General features: G+C 36.9%; 1 protein-coding gene across 3 annotated transcripts; it reads right to left on the reverse strand.

The window, feature by feature from the left end:
* Positions 1-1,183: 1,183 nt before the first annotated feature.
* LOC140794072 (spermidine synthase 1) lies at positions 1,184-19,021 on the reverse strand. Of its 3 annotated transcripts, none has more exons than XM_073145910.1 (10): positions 18,943-19,021; positions 18,452-18,677; positions 16,627-16,703; positions 16,420-16,542; positions 14,293-14,397; positions 6,812-6,884; positions 2,094-2,165; positions 1,822-2,017; positions 1,598-1,727; positions 1,184-1,525 (listed from the first exon to the last, which is right to left on the reverse strand). In XM_073145910.1, the coding sequence occupies exons 2-10, from the start codon at positions 18,576-18,578 to the stop codon at positions 1,460-1,462; spliced, it is 969 nt and encodes a 322-aa protein (XP_073002011.1). In that variant the 5' UTR covers positions 18,579-18,677; positions 18,943-19,021; the 3' UTR covers positions 1,184-1,459. The 3 variants fall into 3 exon arrangements, with proteins under 3 accessions (XP_073002011.1, XP_073002012.1, XP_073002010.1); XM_073145911.1 differs by having other exon boundaries at positions 18,452-18,674; positions 18,943-18,960; XM_073145909.1 differs by lacking the exon at positions 18,943-19,021 and having other exon boundaries at positions 18,452-18,870.
* Positions 19,022-21,062: the final 2,041 nt, after the last annotated feature.

A 21,062-nucleotide genomic window follows, 5' to 3' on the forward strand; every position in this document is an offset into this window, starting at 1 on the left:
CCGCTGCTGGCCAGCTAGCGGCCAGCCTCTCGCTGGCGAGCCTGAGCTCAAGGCAAGAAAGAGAGAAGGAGAGGGAGAGAAGGAGAGAGGAAGAAAAGGAAAAAGAGGGGGAGTGAAGATCCCACCGGCGGCGACGATTCTAGGGGAGGTAGCGACGGGTTGGTGTCGGCAATAAGGAAAGAAAGAGAGTGTGAGAGAGTAGAGTGAGAGAGTGAGAGAGAGAGAGAGAGAGAGAGAGAGAGAGAGAGAGAGAGAGAGGAGAGAGAGGAGGAGGGAGGATGGCGGTGGTGGCGCGTGGCAGCCCCAAGGCTTGCCACAGCAGATGAGAATTTTCTCACATGCTGGGCTCGACTTAGGCACGAGGCCGGCCACAATGTAGCCGGTCGCATTGTGTCCAACTATTATCTTTTTTTTTCTTTTTTTTAGGGTTCGGTTGTTACATTACCAAATCAGATTTTTTTTTCCACGAGATCTGATCACTGAAAGCTATTACTGAAATCTAATATGGACATGCAATATGATGATTTCTAAAACAAAATACATTTTTTTGTTGAGATTTAGTTTAGATGGTTTCATGGAGTAATAACATCTCAATCAAGTTAGTACTTCTGCTTAGTAACATTTCAATCTGTCCAAATTCTAGATCGCGCTATTCGTTCGTTTGAAATGAACTGCATGGTACTGTGGTACACCTTTTCATTTAGCTGCATGTTACACCTTAGATGCAGCTAGCCATTGAACCGGCTGCCTAGTGCCGCAGCAAATACATATAATATTACTATATATGTAGATATATTTCCATAAATAGGAAAAGTTAAAAGAGGTTAACTTTTTTCGAAGATACAAACGATTACCTTATAAGTATTGACACTTCTTCTGTTTTAGTACTAGAAAGTAAAAGGAAAGCAAGTACAATGTGTAATATACTTTTGTAATTTAGTAATACTTTTGGAAGGGATCTATTTAGAATTTGCCAAGGCCATCCATAAATGTTGAGCTGCCCCTGATTACCAACCATATCAGGATGCAGCACAGCATGAGCTTATTCCCCGCACTGACCCTCTTACTCCATCAATAGCTTTATTTCGTGATAGATTAAAAACAATAACGATTGTCAATTGACCATTACTAGAAAAGTTTGCTACTCAAAGAAAACTGTTAACAGTTTCTAGGATAGAACATATAGCTGCCTAAATACCAGAGACCACTATATTCATAATCACTATAAAATTTATCAGACAACACGTTACCTTTTAGCAACCAAAAAGTACAAATATGAACCACAAATAACGTAGGCTGAATTCTTCTTGCAGGAAATTGAAGTTTAGATAGTGGTTATTGGAAACAAAAGTTTAATGAAATAGAGGCATGACGTAGATTTTCTAAATTTCTGCATAGCACGGGCCTGTCCACTGTGGGATTGCCTCCATCAATAAAGGTAATCTCATTGTAAGGAAGCTTACTTGGTCTTGCTCTCGATAACCCTCTTAGCAAAGTTGGGCAGACAAAATGCAGCAGAATGGATCTGAAAATGATCATTCATATCAGTATAATATTACAAAACCTAAATAGCAGAAATTATTTCAAGGGGAAGTACCTCTGAATTGTAAAATTTTAGGGGTCCTTTTGATTTGTTGGAGCTCTCATTCTCTTCCATGTTATTGACAGGATGCTGGAAATCGACCGCTGGCCCCTCAGTGGAGCAGAGCATGAAACCAATAACTCCACTACATTTTAAGCCAATACATTAGCATGAACCAATGACCTCTACACTGAGAAAGCTGCGATACAAAAGGTAATAAAATAATTCTTGAGGCTTACCTCGGGTATGTCGGCACTGTTGTCCAAGCATAATTAACAGAGCCTTTGAAGATTTGTCGACAGACAGAAACAATGTCTTCAATGATGTGCATATGTAGCCATATGCTCTCTGCCTGGGTGCAGACAATTCCCCCTGGACGGAGAGCTCTAGCCACTGATTCAAAGAAAGGTTTCTCAAAAAGTTCTTGAGCAGGACCTGATTAAGCAACAAATGGATTTGAAAAATCAGGAACGAAAATAAAGCAAAAAGATTATTTGTCTGCTAAGCTCACCTATAGGATCTGAAGAATCAACAATAACCGCATCATAAGTACCTTCAGGAACACTTTTCAGAAATGCAACTCCTGCATGTGGAAGAAGGCTTAAAAGACTTAACAGATACGCTCTTTTCATACTACAGGTGAATATGAATCTCAGCTAAAATGAATCACTAATTGCTGCAAGTCATGCATACAGTTTTTCCAATAAAGTTGCTAGTGATGACTGATTGATTCCGACAGAATTTTGAAATGGAATACATCAGTTTCTACTGAAAAAGAAAAGGTTCATATGTATTTAATGCAAATGGTACTTTTAACCATTCAAACCAAGGTTCCCAGTTTCGGCTGATCCCGAGTAGAATCGGCCGAAACGGATTGGAATCGGCCGTAGCCGATCCCGATCCCAACCGAATTAACTAGTTTCGACTGCGGTTTCGGCCGATCCCGACCGAAACGGGTGGGAACGGGCCGACCCGGGGGACATCAATAATTGATGTCCCCACCCCCCACCTGCCTCTCTCCATTTTCTCTCTCTCTCTTTCTCTCTTTTCCTCTCTTTCTCTCTTTTCTTTCTTTCTCTCTTTCTCACGGATCTCTTACTCTCTTTCTCACCGGTGACTGAGTAGTGAGTAGATCTCCGTCTCTTCAGTGACCTCGACCTCCGGCAATGTTCTCCGACGACCTCGATCTCCGGCAATCTTGGGCAAGTTTTTTTTTTAGTTTTTTTTTTCCATTGTACAGCAGCTGCACCTGCAGCAGCAACGCTTGCTGCTGCTGCTGCAGCAGAGACTTCTCTGCCAGCAGAGCAGCAGCAGCATCACCTGTTTATAATTTTAAAATATTTTATATTTTATTTTGATTTTTATTTATGTTTTTAGTTGCAGAGCTAAAATATCAATGGCTCCAAAAGAGAAGTCATATGATACCGACATTGGGTGGCAACATTGCAGCACTATAGGGCAAGATAAAAGACGCGTTAAATGCAACTGGTGTGGAAAGAAAATGAGTGGTGGTGTCAACCGTTTGAAAGAACATTTAGCTGAAAGACAAGGAAATGTAACAGTTTGCACTCAAGTGTCTTTGGAAGTTAGAAAGCAGATGTTGGCTCATTTAATTTGCAAAAAGAAGGATAAACAATCTGCACAACAAAGAGAGTCAATGATTCGTGAAGAATTGATGCATTATCCTATGCACATTGATGATGATAGCAATGAGCAAAGTGAGGAGGATGAGGAGGAGAGACAGATGAGGAGAGCAATGAAAGAGAGCAAAAATATGCATAGAGAAGAGGAAGAGATGAAAAGAAGCACTGGTGGTAACTTTCATAGATCTAGATCAGTTAATATACGAGGAGAGAGAGAATATGGGGACAGCAGTTCTACCCATAGGACTCCTAGTGTTACAGCAGAGTCTAAAAATATTGGACCAATGGATAAATATCTTCAAAAAAAAGGGGTCGTACATAGACTTCAATCAAAACAGCTCTCAAAGGAATTAAAAATGCAAAGAAACACATTGGTAAAGCTATCTCTAAATTTTTCTTCTACAACCATATTCCTTTCAATGTAGCTAATAGCCCATACTATCACACTATGGTGGATGCTATACAATCAGTAGGGCTTGATGTTCGCTCTCCTAGTTCAAATGATATTATTACTAAATATCTTGACTCAGAGGTAGATGAACTTTATACTTATATTGAGACTCAGAGGTAGATGAACTTCAAATGAATTTGGTTGTACATTGATGTGTGATGGGTGGATGCTACTGCTCATTTCAAAAATGCAGATTATATTTGTCAGTTGATGGATGAGGTGGTACAAGAAATCGGTGAAAAAAGAGTAGTCCAAGTGGTTACTGATAATGGGGCAAATTATAAAGCTGCTGGAAATTTACTGATGATTAAAAAATCTCATTTATATTGGACGCCATGTGCTGCACATTGTATTGATCTGATGTTAGAGGATATTGCAAAAGAGCCTGAAATTGACATGGTCATATGTGAAGGTCAGAGGTTAACAAATTTTATATATAACCATGGTTGGGTTCTTAATTTACTCAGGCAGATGATTGGTGGTAGTGAGATCATCAGACCCGACGTCACTAGATTTGCCACTCGCTTTTTAGCCTTGGAGAGCATCATGCGCTACAAGGATGATATTCTGCGGATGTTTACATTACAGGAGTGGTCTATGAAAATTAAGAATATGAAACCTAAAGATAAAAATATTTAGGTGAAACTTTGAAAAATATAGCTCTTGAAAATACATTTTGGGATAATATTATAATTGCCACCGCAGTATTTGAGCCTCTTGTCAAAGTATTAAGACTTGTAGACAATGATGACAAGTCTGAGATGGGTTTCTTATATGAGGCAATGGACATAGCTAAAGAATCAATAAAAAAAAATGTGAGTTTTAATTTACTTTTATTTATGAATATTTAAAAATTTGAATGCTTACAAATTTTAAATTTCTACAGGGTATTTTCTTAATCCAAGATTTCAATTCTCTAAAAATATCAATATGATAGTGAAGTCTTGTTGGGGGTTAGAAAAGTAATCAGCAAGCTTGAGCCCGATATTCATAAACAAATTCTGTGCGATAAAGAAGTGAGTTATGATTTAATTAAATAATTTTATTATTATTTGTTTCAAGTTTTAACTTTCAATATAATCAATAAGCTAATAATATATTTCTGATTTCAGATGGAGAGATATAGATTGAGAGTCAAGGGCAATTCAAGATGCTAAAGTTGTTGCAGCTATATCTCATAACACTCCAGCTGAATGGTGGTCTATTTATGGATGGGAGGAGGCACCAAATTTGACGCCAATAGTAAAGAAGATTTTAAGTCAAAATGTGTCTTCATCACAGTGTGAAAAAAATTGGACTACTTTCTCCTTAATCCACACAAAAACACGCAACCGATTGACAATGAAAAGATTAGAGAAGTTAGTTTTTTGTCATTATAATATGAGATTGAGGAAGAGAAATTTAAGAAGAAAGGCAAAAAATGAACAACTTATTGATTTAAATCATGTTTTTGATGAAGAAGACCCCTTGACTCCATGGATCAGAGAAATAGAGGATAGGTTATTAGATGACAGAGATAACCCGTGGTTAGATGAAATATTGGGAGAGACCACGATGAGGGCAGAGGCTGGTACGAATCATTCAGCAGCGAGAGATAGTATACCTACTAGTACTAGTCATAGTCCTAATGATACATATGGTGGTGAGATCGTTCCATATACATTTGTTGAGGAAAGTCAAGAAGGCATAAGGAGTGAAGACAGAGAAACTGAGGATATATATACATATCAGCGACGTCGTCATGAGATGCATTTTGGTTCCTATGATTATGGTATATCGAGTATTTATTGTTTGGAGCCATCACAAGATCCATATGCTAGTTATTATCCTCAGTATCCTTAGTATTCTTAGGCACAAGATCCAAATGCTAGTTATTATCCTCCTCAAACGCAAGTTACACAACAAGATCCATACAATATGACTAGTATGATGGAATCACTTTTTGGAGCATCAGGTCCCAGACATCAATATTTAGAAATTTATGGTGATTATGATGATGAAGACTATAGAAATTTACGAGAATCAACTCGATATTCAACAAAGTTTTAAATTTTGAGTAAGTTAATACATTTTTTTAAAGTTTTTAGACTTCATATGTGAGTAATTTTTGTTTTCTTATTTTTTGTCATTTTTTTTAAATTTTTCTGCATTTTTCTGCATTTTTAAATAATATTTAGAATTTTATATAATTAAAAAATAGTTCGATCCGATACGAACGGCCGATACGTATCGTTTTTCTGGACAGCCGATACCGATCCCAGTCCCGATACTGGGAACCTTGATTCAAACATGAAAATTAGCAAAACTCCACCGTGATTATAGTAAACGGTAATGGACAAGGACTGGTTATGGGTGAAGGAGATGTTTTCTTGTAGATAAACTCCTTGGCCAAGAGGTTGAGCTATCAACACAGATTGATTTGCTAGTTGTCTTTAAGCTTTCTTCAACAAGATGATAAGAGGCAATGTTCCCTTTGAATATAGTTTAGTTCAGTCATATTCTCAGACCAATAGGGTGGAAGTTCGACAATAACTCATGTTCCCAAATAGCTCTCATGCAAAGACATTCCAAATGAATAAAATGTTACTAGACAATCTAGTCTATCTCATGCAAATTGGTCAAAAAAAAAATTGTGACCATAAACTCTAGCTCACGCAGTTGGTCATATACAGAGGATGGTTGTCGACCAATTTAAACTTCAACATGGTCAGTGATGATTTTATCTTTTGGACTGGGTCAACTAGACCATTGTTTGTTTGAGGTATTCTAAATATCCTCAGCAATCTTAGAGTTCACCTATATGTGGTAGACTCTATTTGATTGTTCACTACAAACAAGGTACAGAAAATGGTAGACCATCTAATGGTGCAAGTTCATGGAAAGTGAATAAATAGCTATAGGTTATATTAATTCTAACAACAGAGATCTGCTTATAGGACATAAAAGTTATACAAGGAGTTCAGAGTCCAGGAACATTAAGCTGCCAACTTAAGTGAGTCATTTATAAAGGAAAAAAGCTTAACTCCAAATAAATTAACTCACATTTTAGTTTGGAATGACTTGAATCACTAGAGCTTGATCATAGCTAACTTGAGCTTGGCATGAATGATATACTTGTAGATGTAAGTTTCTTACCATCACCAATATGAAGAGTCACACGAGGATCTTCAAATCCACTAGCCAAGTGAGGAAAGTATTGCTTAGATACCTAGATAGTGGACGAAAGAAAAGGTCACAACTTCTGCTGCATTTGCAGGAACGGAAATCATTTAAGCTACTTTCAGTTCCCTGCTGCAGGAAAAGAATCTAGACTTTCCAAAGTAAATATTTTTAAATCCAAGAAAGCAAAGAGCAGCAAAGGACTCCAATTAATCTTACACCCACATCTTAACCTCAACCTGATTTGGAAACTCTAGCTTTGATTTCATTATTAGACGGTTTTAAAAGATTAAAGTTTGAGTTTTGGAAGTATTTCAAAAGAATTGAAATAAAAGATAGCCAAGGTAATGTTATAGATTGTAGAGCTAAATATCTTCAATGTAATCATGATTTTTCTGCATTAACTAAGAATGACACTATTCACCTAATGGTATATAAGAAATAAACATAAAAAAATGTCAACTTGATATTAGCCAAATGTTGCTTAATCAAGATGCTTCCGAAATTTTTTCTAATTTTCAATAGAATTATTGAAATGCTCAGAAAGAAATAGTTAAATATATTATTCGTAGAAATAAACCTTTTGCTATAGGTGATAATATGGAACTTGAAGGTTGTTTATAAAGAGGTTTTAATCTGGCTTTTAAAAGAATTTCTCATTACACAATTAGAAAAGATGTTTTAAAATATTTTACTGAGAAAAAGAATAAAAGTTAATTTCAGATTTTGAAAAATTGAAATATAAAATTTTTTTTACTAATGATATTTGGACTTCATGCCAACGTTAATCTTTTGTGTATAACTGCACATTTTGTTGATGATAATTGGAAAGTACAAAAATGAATAATTTGTTTTGAAAACTTGATGAGAGTTATACTAGAGAATATCTTTCTCATACTATTATTTAAAAGTTAACAAGTTATAATATCCAAAATAAAGTTTTTTCTCTCACTCTTGATAATGCTTCTAATAATAATTCCACAATTTCTAATATTCAATATTTTCTTCCTTTACTTTGCAATGGTGAATTATTATATAATAGATGCATGTGTCATATTACAAATTTAGTTGTACAAAGTGATCTAAAAAAATTGCTAAGATAATTTATACAATTAGAGAAATTATACATCATATTATTTTTAATGATAAAAAAGCTAGAACATTTGCAAATATGTAAAAGATGTGAATTAAAAGCTAAAAAATATCAATTAGATGTACAACAGCCCTTGTCGCAGCCTCCCCTACTGCTGCTCACCGCCACTACAGCCATTGTAGCAGCCGCCACTACCGCAGCCACCTGCTGCTGCAATTTCCAGCCGCAGCCGCCCATCCGCAACCATCTTTGCTGCTATGACCACTGCTGCCACTTCCACCGCCCCTGCCGCAGCCTATCTCCACCGTCGCCATCGCTCTACTACTGCCGTCGCTGCAGCCCCTGCACGGTCCTGCCACTGCATCATCGCAGCCGCCACTGCCATTCTTGCAGCTCCTTGCCACCATAGCCGCCGCCGCTGTCCCTACCATCGCACCCGTCGCCACTGCCGCTGTTGTCGGATTCCGGCCACCGTTATCACGACAACCATCTACAGTGGACGTGCGACATTCGGTAATATCCGTCCTTTCTTTACTGTTATTTGTTACTCTTAAAATAGCAACTGTCTTTCTGTTGGTGTGGATCATAACCATATTGAGCCGGTTATTGCCTACTATTGCCTACCTATTTACATTGCTTAATTCATTTGTTTTATTTCAACAAGCGCTTGAGCCAGATATTGCCTACCTACTTTTTGTTTATTACAAAAAAAATTAATATTAACGGTAGAACTATCTAGGTTAGAGGGAAAGTCTTGACATATCTGCAGTCTCCGTCTCGATCTCGGGAGCTTGTACTAATGGTTTGCAATTTTTCTGCCCGAGTCGACTCTCGATCTCGGGAGCTTGTACTAATAGTTTGCAATTTTTCTACTGAGTCTGACTGGCTCTTACTGAAAACTTCATAAGTGGTTGTAGGTTATTCTGGTTATTACTCTCTTATTATTCGTTGTAATCTCTTAGCTTGCATATCATCATTCATTTATTGCATTTATTTCTTAGTGGTAGAGACACTTTATATGAACCTTCATAGAAGTAGGAGAGTCTCTCACCCTTCATCCCAATCTATTATGGAACCCAATACCATGGAAGATTTTCATCAATTTTTGCAAGAGTCCATTGAAACCATTACGACCAGATTGGACGACTTCAATGCTCGTCTTGAGGCTATTGAGATGGGTTGTAACCAGCATGAGACCAGGAGTGACGTCGGTGCGTCCAACACGGGTGCCACGCGTGCCGCTCCTAATGTCGAGACCCATCGACAGGCTCCATACTACTCTCATCATGAGAGAGGTCCTGAGAGAGAACCCCATAGGCAAAATTATCGTGAAAATACATTTGACTTTCATAATAACAAGGGGTTTAGAGGCAATGTTGCCTTTAGAGAATCTCAAAACCATGACAATCAAATTATAAAAAATATTAAGGTGGATGCCCCAACTTTTGATGGTCGCTTAGATCCTGCTGTATTTACTGACTAGCTCCGTGAGATAGACCACTTCTTTAAGTTGTATGATCTACCAGAAAATCGACGCATTAAATTTGCCCAAATGAAACTAGTCGGCCGAGTCAAACTGTTTTGGCAAAGTACAGAACAACTTTTAGTGCGACGATACCAACCTCTCATAATTCATTGGCATGAAATGAAAGAAAAATTAAAAGAAAAATATTTGCCACATTCTTATCTTGGTGACCTTTTGGATCAATGGAATAATTTTAAACAAGGAAATAGGCCTGTGAGTGATTATGTTTCCCAATTTGAGGAATATATGCTGAGGTGTAATGTTGTGAAGGATGACACCGAGTCGATTTAGGCGTGGTTTTAACGACGACATTCGAAAAGAGTTAGTTTTCCGAGAGGTTACCTCCTTGGACCAAGCTTATACTCTTGCGTTGAATTATGAAATGGTTAATAGGCAACAATTGCCTAGGCGACCAATTGGGCACACCCCTCCCAATTACGCACATGCTGGCGTAAAAGCTCCACCACCATCGGTACCTACTAGAATTACCCAAACTGCTGCACCTGCCCAACCTGACAAAGGAAAAGGGCCCCTCCATGAAACTGCACCTTTAATGACCCCGTCGATGTTACAAATACAGACAAGTTGGTCATGTAGCCTCAAACTGTCCTCGAAAGGCCCTTTATTTTGAGGAACAGGATGACACTATCGGAGAAAATGAACCTGACCCTGATGATGTCCAAGATAGTGACAAAGATCGTGATTATGGAGACCATACTATTGGTGTCGTTTATTGCGATTTGACGCAACCCCAAGAGATCGATGATTGGCGAAGGAATATAATATTCCACACTTACATTAAATGTGGGACTAAAGATTGCAAAGTCATTATCGATAGTGGGAGTTGTATTAACGTCGTCTCTTCTAACGTTATATCTCACCTAGCGTTAAAGTCTACACCTCATCCGAATCCTTATAAGATATCTTGGGTAAATAATTTTTCCATTGCTATAAATGAGAGATGCCTCGTTTCTATCACTTTCCTTTCTTATAAGAAAGATGTGTGGTGTGACATTGTGCCGATGGATGTAGGGCATATCATTTTAGGTCGCCCTTGGTTATTTGATTATGATGTAACTGTTTTTGGGCGTTCCAACTCATGCTCTTTCAATTTTGAAGGCAAAAAGATTAAGATAAATCCTATGCGCCCTAAATAATTAATAAAGATAACAAGAAAAATGCTCCAAGTAAAAAGGGTTTGCACATAATAAATTCTAAAGAATTTGAAAAGGAAGCAAACCAAGGCTCTATTGTGTTTGCCTTGGTGGCTCGTAAAGTTGGGAGCACTACCCTCACTCCATCATCCGACGAATCTGCTCCTATACTAAATGAGTTTCAAGATGTGTTCTCGGATGATCTGCCGGACCAATTGCCTCCTTTACGCGATATCCAATATGCAATTGATTGTCCCTGGGGCGTCTCTCCCAAACTTGCCACACTATCGAATGAGCCCCAAAGAACATGTTAAACTGCAACATCAGTTAAATGAACTTCAAATATCATTTTCCCATTGCACGACTTGATGACATGCTTGATATGATGGCGGGAGCTTCAATTTTCTCTAAGATCGATCTTAAAAGTGGTTATCACCAAATCCGAATTCGCCCAGGTGATGAATAGAAAATTGCTTTTAAGACGAAAGACGAGATATATGAATGGTTGGTAATGCCTTTCGGTTTATCAAATGCCCCAAGCACTTTCATGTATGTTATGACACAAGTGCTTCGCCTATTCATGGGAAAATTTCTTGTGGTATATTTTGATGACACTTTGATTTATAGTTGATCAAAAGAGCTTCATTTGGACCATTTGCGTCAAGTCTATTTAGCACTTCGTCCTGCTCAACTCTATGGCAATAGAAAGAAGTGTTCTTTTCTTATCGATCAAGTCATCTTCTTAGGATTTGTGGTTATTTCAGGAGGAGTCCGCGTTGACCCTGAGAAGATCAAGGCAATTGTTGATTGGCCGGAACCACAAAATATTCATGATGTGCGTAGCTTTCATGGCCTTGCTACTTTTTATCGCCGCTTCATTCTAGGGTTTAGTACTATCATGTCGCTGATCACTACTGGCTTGAAGAAAGGAGATTTTCATTGGAGTAAGGCAGCAAATAAGGCTTTTGACGAAATTAAGAAGAAAATGACTATAGCGCCTGTAATGTGTCTTCCTGACTTTTCTAAAGGTTTCAAGGTGGAATGTGATGCCTCAAGCATCGGGATCGACGGTGTCCTTAGCCAGGAGAGCCATCCTGTTGCCTATTTCAGTGAAAAACTAAATGAGGCTAAGCAAAAGTACTCCACTTACGATAAGGAATTTTATACGGTTATTCAAGCTTTACACTATTAGCGCCATTATTTACTTCCACATGAATTTGTGCTTTATTCCGACTACGAAGCTCTTCAATTCCTAAATTCTCAGAAGAAACTAAATTCGAGACATGCTTGTTGGATCGAGTTCTTACAGGAGTACACTTTTGTACTCAAACATAGAGCTAGGGTTGAGAATAAGGCGAATGATGCGTTTAGCCGAAGGGTTAACCTTCTGTTTGTCATTAGCATCAAAGTCACTAGGTTTGACAAAATGAAGGAAGATTATACAACTTGTCCGGACTTTGGCGAAATCGTTCTCACTTTGCTGATTGATCCGAACTTAGCTTTGGACAGTTATTCCCTCCAAAACGGTTACCTATTTAAGGCTAACAAGCTTTGTGTTCCCCGTACGTCCGTGCATGACTTCCTTGTTTGGGAGATCCATGCCGGTGGCCTATCGGGTCATTTTGGACGTGATAAGACCATTGAGGAAGTGGAGCGCCAATTCTACTGGCCAAGTCTCAAATGTGACGACGCAAAATTAGTTGGTCAATGTAGGACTTGTCAGTTAGCAAAGCACAGAAAATAAAACACTAGACTTTACACTCCGTTACCTGTGCCTGATCACCCGTGGCAGGACGTTAGTATGGATTTTGTCCTGAGATTGCCTCGCACATTTAGAAAACATGATTCAATCCTCATGGTTGTGGATCGCTTCTCTAGACTTTACATCATGTTCATTCTTTGCATTAAGAGATCACTAAGCGAATTGAGGCGAGTAATCACCAGTATAAAATACATGCCGACTTGCACAAACGTGCCAAGGAGTTCGATGTTGGAGATCATGTTATGATTCGTGTCACGACCCGAAATAGGAATCATGACCGATCATACATCTCAATATGCTTGAGATACACAAAGCCTTATTAATACTTTCTACGTGTACGTTCACGACCCGGCGACCCCCCGCCGGCGGCGGTTCACGACCATCCTCAACCTCTCGGCTCTCTCTTTCTTCGTCGTCCTCACGAAGTGGAGGAGAACCCACCACTGACGGCCGACTCCGAAGCCGACGACGATTGGAGACATGAGGGCTCTCCCAAAATGCTAAAAGATGGGCTAGGTTAGGCTGGTGGGCTTAGTTGGTTAGTGGTCTTTGGGTTTTGGAATGAGGAGAGGTTTAGGCTAGTGGGTTAATGGGTTTAGGTTTTAGGTTGGTTGGGATTAAGTTAGGAAAGTAGATAAGATAGGTATTTATCCTAAAATTAGGGGAACTAATTTTCAAAAATTATGGAAACTAATTCCTAAATTTGTGGAAACTAATCCCTAAAATTGTGGAAATCAATTCCCAAAATTATGGATACTAATTCCTAAATTTTGGAAACTAATCCACAAAATTATGGAAATTAATCCCAAAATTATAGAAACTAATTTCCTAAAATTAAGGAAAGGTAAATAAGAGAAAGAAAAAAAATATTTTATAAAATTAATTTCGAAATTTTTGAAATTCAAAATTAAAGATAAAGACGAAACAAATAAACTGAATTTCGGAATTATTATTTTTTCTCTCTTTTTTTTTCAGAGAGCTCTTTCTTTTTTTTCTTCTCTCTCTTTCTTAGAGAGCTTTTTTTTTTAAAATCTAAAACAGGGAAAGAAAATCTATTGAATAAAACTTATTTGTGATTATCTCCTTGTGTGGAGATTTGGTGATGATAATGATTTATTGTTTTCCTCCTTGAGGGTGATCTCCTCGCATAACTCGGATCCGATCCTAATATTATCAGGCGACGGATCTCGTAGCGATCTGTTGTTCGTGGAGCAATTGTTCTGACGAAGAAAAGGTGAGGCGCTGCGTAGAATCCAAGCGGTGGAGCGTCCATAAACTAAGAAACGATCTGCTCTGATACCAAAGCTGATGCAGGACAACGTCTTAATTGTAGAGTTGAGAAGAAAAAGTAGGGAGAAATAATCAAACCCGTGGAATCCACCAATCGGGGTGTCGGAATCCACCGACGTTGTAATCCACCAACAAACACTCAATAGGTAAAAGCTCTCAAAATATTCGTTAACCCATAAAAGATGATTACAATTCTTTATATAGGCAAAATAAAGTAAAAGGCAAAAGACGAAAATAGCCCTAGAAGGTGACTAGTCACAAACCTCATTAAGCCAAAGGGCCACGGGTGCAACCTTTTTGTGCTTACGAGAATAAACGTGACGAAAAGTGGTGTCCCCACCAGAGAGTTTCTTTATAGCAGAGGTTAAACACATAAAGATGGCTGGTAAATAAGAAAACATTGTGATACTGTTTGAATTAATATGGTTGATCCTACGATGAAGTTCAAAAGAGCACGGTAACAAGAAACATCATTGAAGCACAATAATTTAAAATGCAACATGACTATCAGAACAGAACATTAAACATCATGAAAATAGTTATGTGGGACATGAATACTGCAATATGAATGTTGTACAGCTGTTACTCTAAAGCACTAAGGCAGAAGAGAAAATGAAGAGCTTATTAACTCACATCCACAACCATTTTATCAATTTCACATATGTCAATTTGTTCCACAGAAGAATGACGTGATACTTCACGCAGAACTCCACCATCACCACCTCCAATAACGAGAACCTGCAACCATCTAAGATGAGCAGCCAATAACAATGAAAACAGCAAACTTCAGAAAGCAACTAATTTGTTTAATATTGTTTTCATCATATTATATTACCAAGAAAGTTCATCTTCACCACCACATATTTACAACCTAAGTGAAACCGACCAAACAAATGAAGGATAAATAATGTAACACAGAGAATACAATTACATTCAGACTAATTTGCTTTTGCCCTAATCCTAAGTGTTATAACAGTTTTGCTTTAGAAGCTTCACTATTTCGCAAATATTTTGTTTGGATTTGTTTTTGCCGTGATGATCTGTGCATTTTTAAAAGAAATCCTCCTTTCTATTATAAAGCAAAACACTTTAGGTGGTATTCATTTTTGGGGCTATTTGATGTGAAGGCATGGTTTCACAGCTATATATTTTCTTCTCTAGGTAATTTTGTTGGATATTCAATTTCATTTATCAATAGTTTAGACCTCATTGGAAAAGTTCAGCATAAAATACGTAATGAAACCCTAAACATAATACTTTAACACATCTACATACATAATAAATATATTAGATAGAACTTAATGAGAGTTCTCTGATGATAAGAAGTTTCAAGCTTTCCTAGGCAATGCTTGAGTTCCAAGTTGCACTGTAGTATTACTATCCAATCTTCTAATAAAACTAGGAAGAGTTCCATTCTTCTTATCCTCATATTAGCATTTGCCATGCCTTATTCTAACCAATTTCAGAAATGCTCCAATGCCTTCACAGGACCACAGGTGTTCCACAGTAATCCATGTATCAATGTAGTATTGGCCCATGTACTTGTAATCCAATAGATTTAGAAGACTTCCATCTTTCTTGTCGCTAATAGAAGTACGACGCTCTATGTCTGACTCTACTGGTCGTAGTTCCTTGCTGTTGCGGCTAACATGATTCCATTTACTATGTCATATATACATACTCCAAAAGCTCTCTACCGTATCAAAGTTCTTATAAAGTGTTACTCCACTATATCATACTACCCGACTCCACATTTATTTTCCCTTTTCATAAGCTAATGATATTCACTTACTCAAGTCATTCAATCACTGCTTGTTTATACTATTTTACAAAAAAATTACATTGAAAACATTAGCATCATCAAAGGTTTACACCTACTAGTCCGGTGTGGCTACAGTTTTCACTAAAGGAACAACTTACCAAGTGATATAGTAGCTTTTATTTTGTTGATTTTCAGTTGGCATATCTTTTCTGCCCATACCTTCAACTTGGAAATCATTCGACTTCAATGCTTCTCCATTTGTAGCCCAAAGGTGAGCTATGTGCAAAGAGATCAAGTTAGTGCAATTTGATGTCCTGCAATTATTGAAGAAGTGACATATTGTTCCTGCTTTCTAACAGAACTAGGATGGGTTTAAATGTTAGACTAGGTCATACAATTTAATTATTAAGGTTATTCCAGTCCAAGCAGGAACATATATGTATTCTCAGATCTTTCTGTTAGAAACTTTTGGTTTTGAAATCATATAAAATATCTCATGTTAATTAAACAGCTAATTTCCTTGCAGGGAAATAGATTTCTCTTTACTATCCTTTCTTCACGTGGAAATAGATTTCATGTTGATATTTCCTTTTCTTCCAAACTCTGAATCATATGTAACTGCACAAAATTTCCAAACCCCCACAAGGACATTAATATTACATCACAAAAAATGCTTGTTTGTATACCTTGAGGTCACAATTCCAGGGTATTAAACTCAAAATTTCTTTATGGTCATTTTCTTTGTTCTTACAGCCAAAGAATAAAGGTCATCCTAGTGCATGACGCCCCTGCATATGCAGGGTCTAGGAGGAAACTGTATGCCACTTCCCCATCAAGGGGTCAAAAAGAAAGAGATATAAGTATATATCAGGAGGCCTTCCCAGAGGATCTCTTCCAAGTATTTCTCTTGCTTAAGCTCTAAACAACTTATCAAAATATGTATCCAGGATTTCATGCAAGATCCTAAGACAGAAGTAATCGAAACAAGAAGAACAAACCTTTTTTGGGTTTGGGATGGAGCAAAGCGGGAGATGTGTAATCATTTCTTGGTAGGCACACTCATCTCTCTCTGTCACTTGAATAACTCCATCCAAGACGAGAACTTTGCCATAAGTGGAAGACTGGACCAACAGTACATACTAGATGAAAGTAGAACAACTTGAACTTAGGAAAAGTTTTTTCAATGTTCTACAGTAATAGTGTACCTGAAAAACCATGACATTTTGGCAGTCCGACTTCCCTTGAAACAATATCTTTTCAACCTTTAGTGAGTGGGCTTCTCCTGAAATTGTTATAATTTATAAGAGTTGCTATATATTAGTTACTGTCACAAAATTATACGGAAAGGTAGCTACACCAATTACTAAGCATCATAAGCATAATGCGCCACAGGAGGATTGTACCACAATATACAAAAACTTAAAGACCTTCAAAAATCAAAATTAGAGAACGTATATTTAACCAATGCAACCTTTCCATGACCCTTTGCAACTTTTAGGAGCTTTGTTTAGATTGCAGAGGGCTAGAGAATCCATAATTAACAAACTACCTGTTTATTAGTGAAAAGTACAAAAGACAAGTCCATGTTCTTCTCACAAGTGAATTGTAGGAAGGATAGAAATAGCAGACTATCTGATAATTCAAAAACTTAACAAAAAGGCAGCACAAAAACCTTTATCACTAAAGAGGTCAGGGCTGTTTGGCTGCTGCTTGGGATGTATGGAAACAAGCCCAATCTTCAGTATTTATACTCATGACTAAAAGAAGTCCATCAGTTTTCTATCAAACTTAATTAAGCGGGCCTAAATAACATCGAAAACAGATTTACAGGTGAATTCCCCTCCTTTTCTTATTTTTTTCTGAACAAAAATATTATTTCCCTCTTATACAAATTTTTTTTCTCTTTAAATAATACTTACAAATTTTCTGAGAAAATATTTTGGTCATTTGGCAATGCTCAATTAAGTTTGATAAAAAAATTAATAGTTTCACTTAAGTTATTAGTATAAAGACTGGTTTGGAATTTTTTTAAATAAAAAAAAAGGTAAAGTAAGTTTGGATATAATATAGAGGGACAAAATATATTTAACCTTTAGAATAATAAAGTAATCAGAACAATCACATTTGTGCTCTAGATTAAAGTATGTATATAGATACATATATGTTAAAAAACCCGCACAAGAAAGAAAATCTTAAAAAAAAATTCTATCTAATTATATCACTAATTCTCTTCCATTAGAAATTTTGTTAGAAAAATTAACTAATTAGATGGAAAAAAAAATGCCCTTATTTTTTCTTCCTCTGCTGTTAGAATTGAATTTTGATAGAACTAGAGAATATCAATTTAAAGTTTGATATTCGAATAAGTTGTCATACATTAAACCATTAAAGAGAAGATGGAAAGAAGGCCGTTTGTCTATATATTAAGTCAGTCAAATTTTTAATGAAATATAGAGGGAGAAGGCTTAGTGATTAAATAGTTTAGGTGATCTGTTCATTTTGTCCTTAAAAAGCTAAAAGTGATACTATAGCTGAGAGGGTCAAGATATTATTAACCTTGCTTTTAATTTTCAAACATTCAACATAAAACGTGTTATCCAACATATAAATATATACAATATATAATATGTAGATCTGCTCATGGAAAATAGAAATAAAAAAATAGAAAATAGAAAATAGAAAATCAATAGGAAATAAAGAATTCAAGCCAAGTTTCTGCAACCATCAGAAAATGCCGATGGTTGAATATTAGAAACTAAACTAAACTTTTCACGCTTAACAATAAATCCTCATTAATATATAATCAGATACAGCTAAAATATACCAATCACAAAAGAAAGGGAAAAGAACTACCAGAAAAATCCGAAAAGAAAAAGAAAACCGATAACAAGAAACACAATCATACAACACAAATCCCCCGTCGTAGAAACATAGCCAATTGAACCAAGAACAGAAAAAGAAAATAATCATATTTTGAAACAAGCCCAACTGCGGAAATCGCCTCGCAAAGCCAACACCACTCAAACCAACCTGGCCACATGGGGCTAATCTCCGAGAACCACCCCGGAATAACCGCAGAAATGCCATCCGCCGCCACGGATTCGGTGCCTCCTTCGTTCGCCTTCACCATCTTCGCCACCGCTTCCTCTGCTTTCATCGCCGTCTCTTTGGAAGGCTTCGAAGTGCTGCTCTCGAATCTCTGGCTCGCTTTTTGTTTTTCACTCTCCTCCCTCTCTGTCTCGTTCAATATAAGCTACTTCAAAGGAAACGTGGTGGGTGGCAAATGAGCTTCGTTATTAGATTCGAGATTGCTGATTGATTTGATAAAAAGTAACGAGATAGAGAATAATGATAGGGTTCTCAATTAGGGTTTTTTGGGCTCGTTAAAACTTATCGTCTTTATGGGATTCCCATTATCGTTTAAGCCACTTTTTCCAAAGAGGTGACCAAAAGTTTTGATGCGCTCAAATGAGTTTTGTGAAATTTGCACCAAAAATATAATTGGATTTCGATTTTCTCACCTTGGCCTTGTTTCAATTTTCCTTCTAACTGAGATGTTTTTCCTTTTTTTCCGTTCCAATTTTTGTCTTTCTTGTATAGTGGGATGGATGGGCAGTTTGAGACCAAAACTAAAAAGATCGAATAATAAATTGTTGCCGATCATAATTAAACAATGAAAAAAGGTTTCTCTTTAGCTTCATATTCCCATTGTCTTCTAACATCTAAACAGGTCTGGCGTTTAGCTTCACCATTTGTCATCTTCCTAGTAATCTCCTCTAGCAAAATTTTCAAAAGAAGCTATTTAACATTGCGGGGAAACAAGATCTTCTACTCTATTATTTTAACTACGTGTCAATACAAGGTATTTTTCACTTATTTAGCAGTGTTAATGCATATATTAGAGTGTTAATCTTAAATTTTGTAGCATAATAATATTATGACATTCTTGTGAATTTGTTTTTCCCTTAATGTTTTTTCACAATTCAGTCATTTCTTTTCATATTTCTTAGTTAAGGAAAGAAATGAAGCTATATATTATATACAAACACTTTGTAATGATTTGTAGGACTATTTATTAAGAATACTCTCTTAATTTCATGAGACCATTATTAGAACCATTTCATTCCTTCTAGAGATTCCATTTTCTATAAATAATATTAGGACAACTAGTTAGTTGTAACACTCGTCATCAAACATGTGTCTAAAACTCACGTGATTATCACGTGACATATTAGTCAATATTTCAACACAATATAAAAATATAAAAGCCTACATTTTTACAAATAAAACAGACAAAAAAAAGCCCATAATACCAAAGGCCACAACAAGCTCCAAAATACATATCCATAGATAGATAAAATTTTCTATGCTTGGGGCTACAAGCCATATAGTTTAATGTACAAAAATAAATAAATAAGAGAAATTAATAATATTTCTTCGCCAATTCCGCTATGAACTCCAACTCATCTACTACTCTGAAAATATTTTCACCGGAAGGCGGTGAGCATAAAGCCCACCAAGTTTCTACTTCTGTAGTTTAAAAGTAATGCAATGAATAATGCAACAATATGTAGATATGAATATGCGCATCATGATCAAATAGAATATATTAGTATAACATACATATCATGCTCATCCAATGCGCACATGCATTAGAAATCGATAACCTACCATATATCATTCGGACTATCAAGTTCACACCGAGCTCCGCCTAAAGGCTATGTCAATGCTACACCACATAACGTGCATCCTCTCAAACTACCAAGTTTATAACTTAGGCTCTTGTAAAGCTACGCTCATAGGCCACATCATCGTCTCACACCCGACTACACGCATACCGCCAAAGGAGGGTAGATCTTAGCGGTAGAATCACTAGCCCATCACCCAGTGAACAACATGATCAATTGTCTATCACCAGAATCTAAGGACCTCGGTCATAGCCCATCACATAAGTTAGTATCGCACATCGATACTACCATCCGAGCCATCGGCTCCACATCATCACACTACCATGCGGAAATCATGAGTCGTCACTCATGGACGCCCTCACCCTATATCATTGCATACCGCTAGGTTTAGATGATCCGACCTTTTTTTTTCTCTATCTGAAACATCCTAAAGGGTATGACTCTCGTCGATCGGTAGCAAATCACACATTGCTTGACGAAATGGCTACCTGATTGTTTGTGATCAACTAACTAACACATCAGGCATAGGCCCTAATATATATAAGTATAATAGTATCCTTGCCCCTAACCCTAGCTGGGAGGAGGAGAATACTATTGAGACATAGCAATCACCCCCTTTATAGTTGTGCAGTATGTAAGTAGCATGATATTATATAACACAACAAGCATAATGTAACACCCATTATTATCATGTTTTACATGTTAAACACATGATCATGCCCAATAAATATGCGTTGACATTATGATATGTGAAATCTTATTGAACTGCAAAATATAATTACCATGCATGATGTGCAATAATAAAGGTAAGGAAAATGCATGCACACGCATGATATGAATGTGATGATTTTATAAGGTACGATATTTCATTCTCTACACTACTCCTAGATTATAAAAATTTCACTTGCTTGAATCGCTTTCCTAATACTAGCTGTAACTACACCACGAGATCA

Source organism: Typha latifolia, chromosome 8 (genome assembly GCF_019914945.1).
Source record: "Typha latifolia isolate L0001 chromosome 8, TyphaL0001v2, whole genome shotgun sequence".
NCBI classification, from domain to species: Eukaryota; Viridiplantae; Streptophyta; class Magnoliopsida; order Poales; family Typhaceae; genus Typha; species Typha latifolia.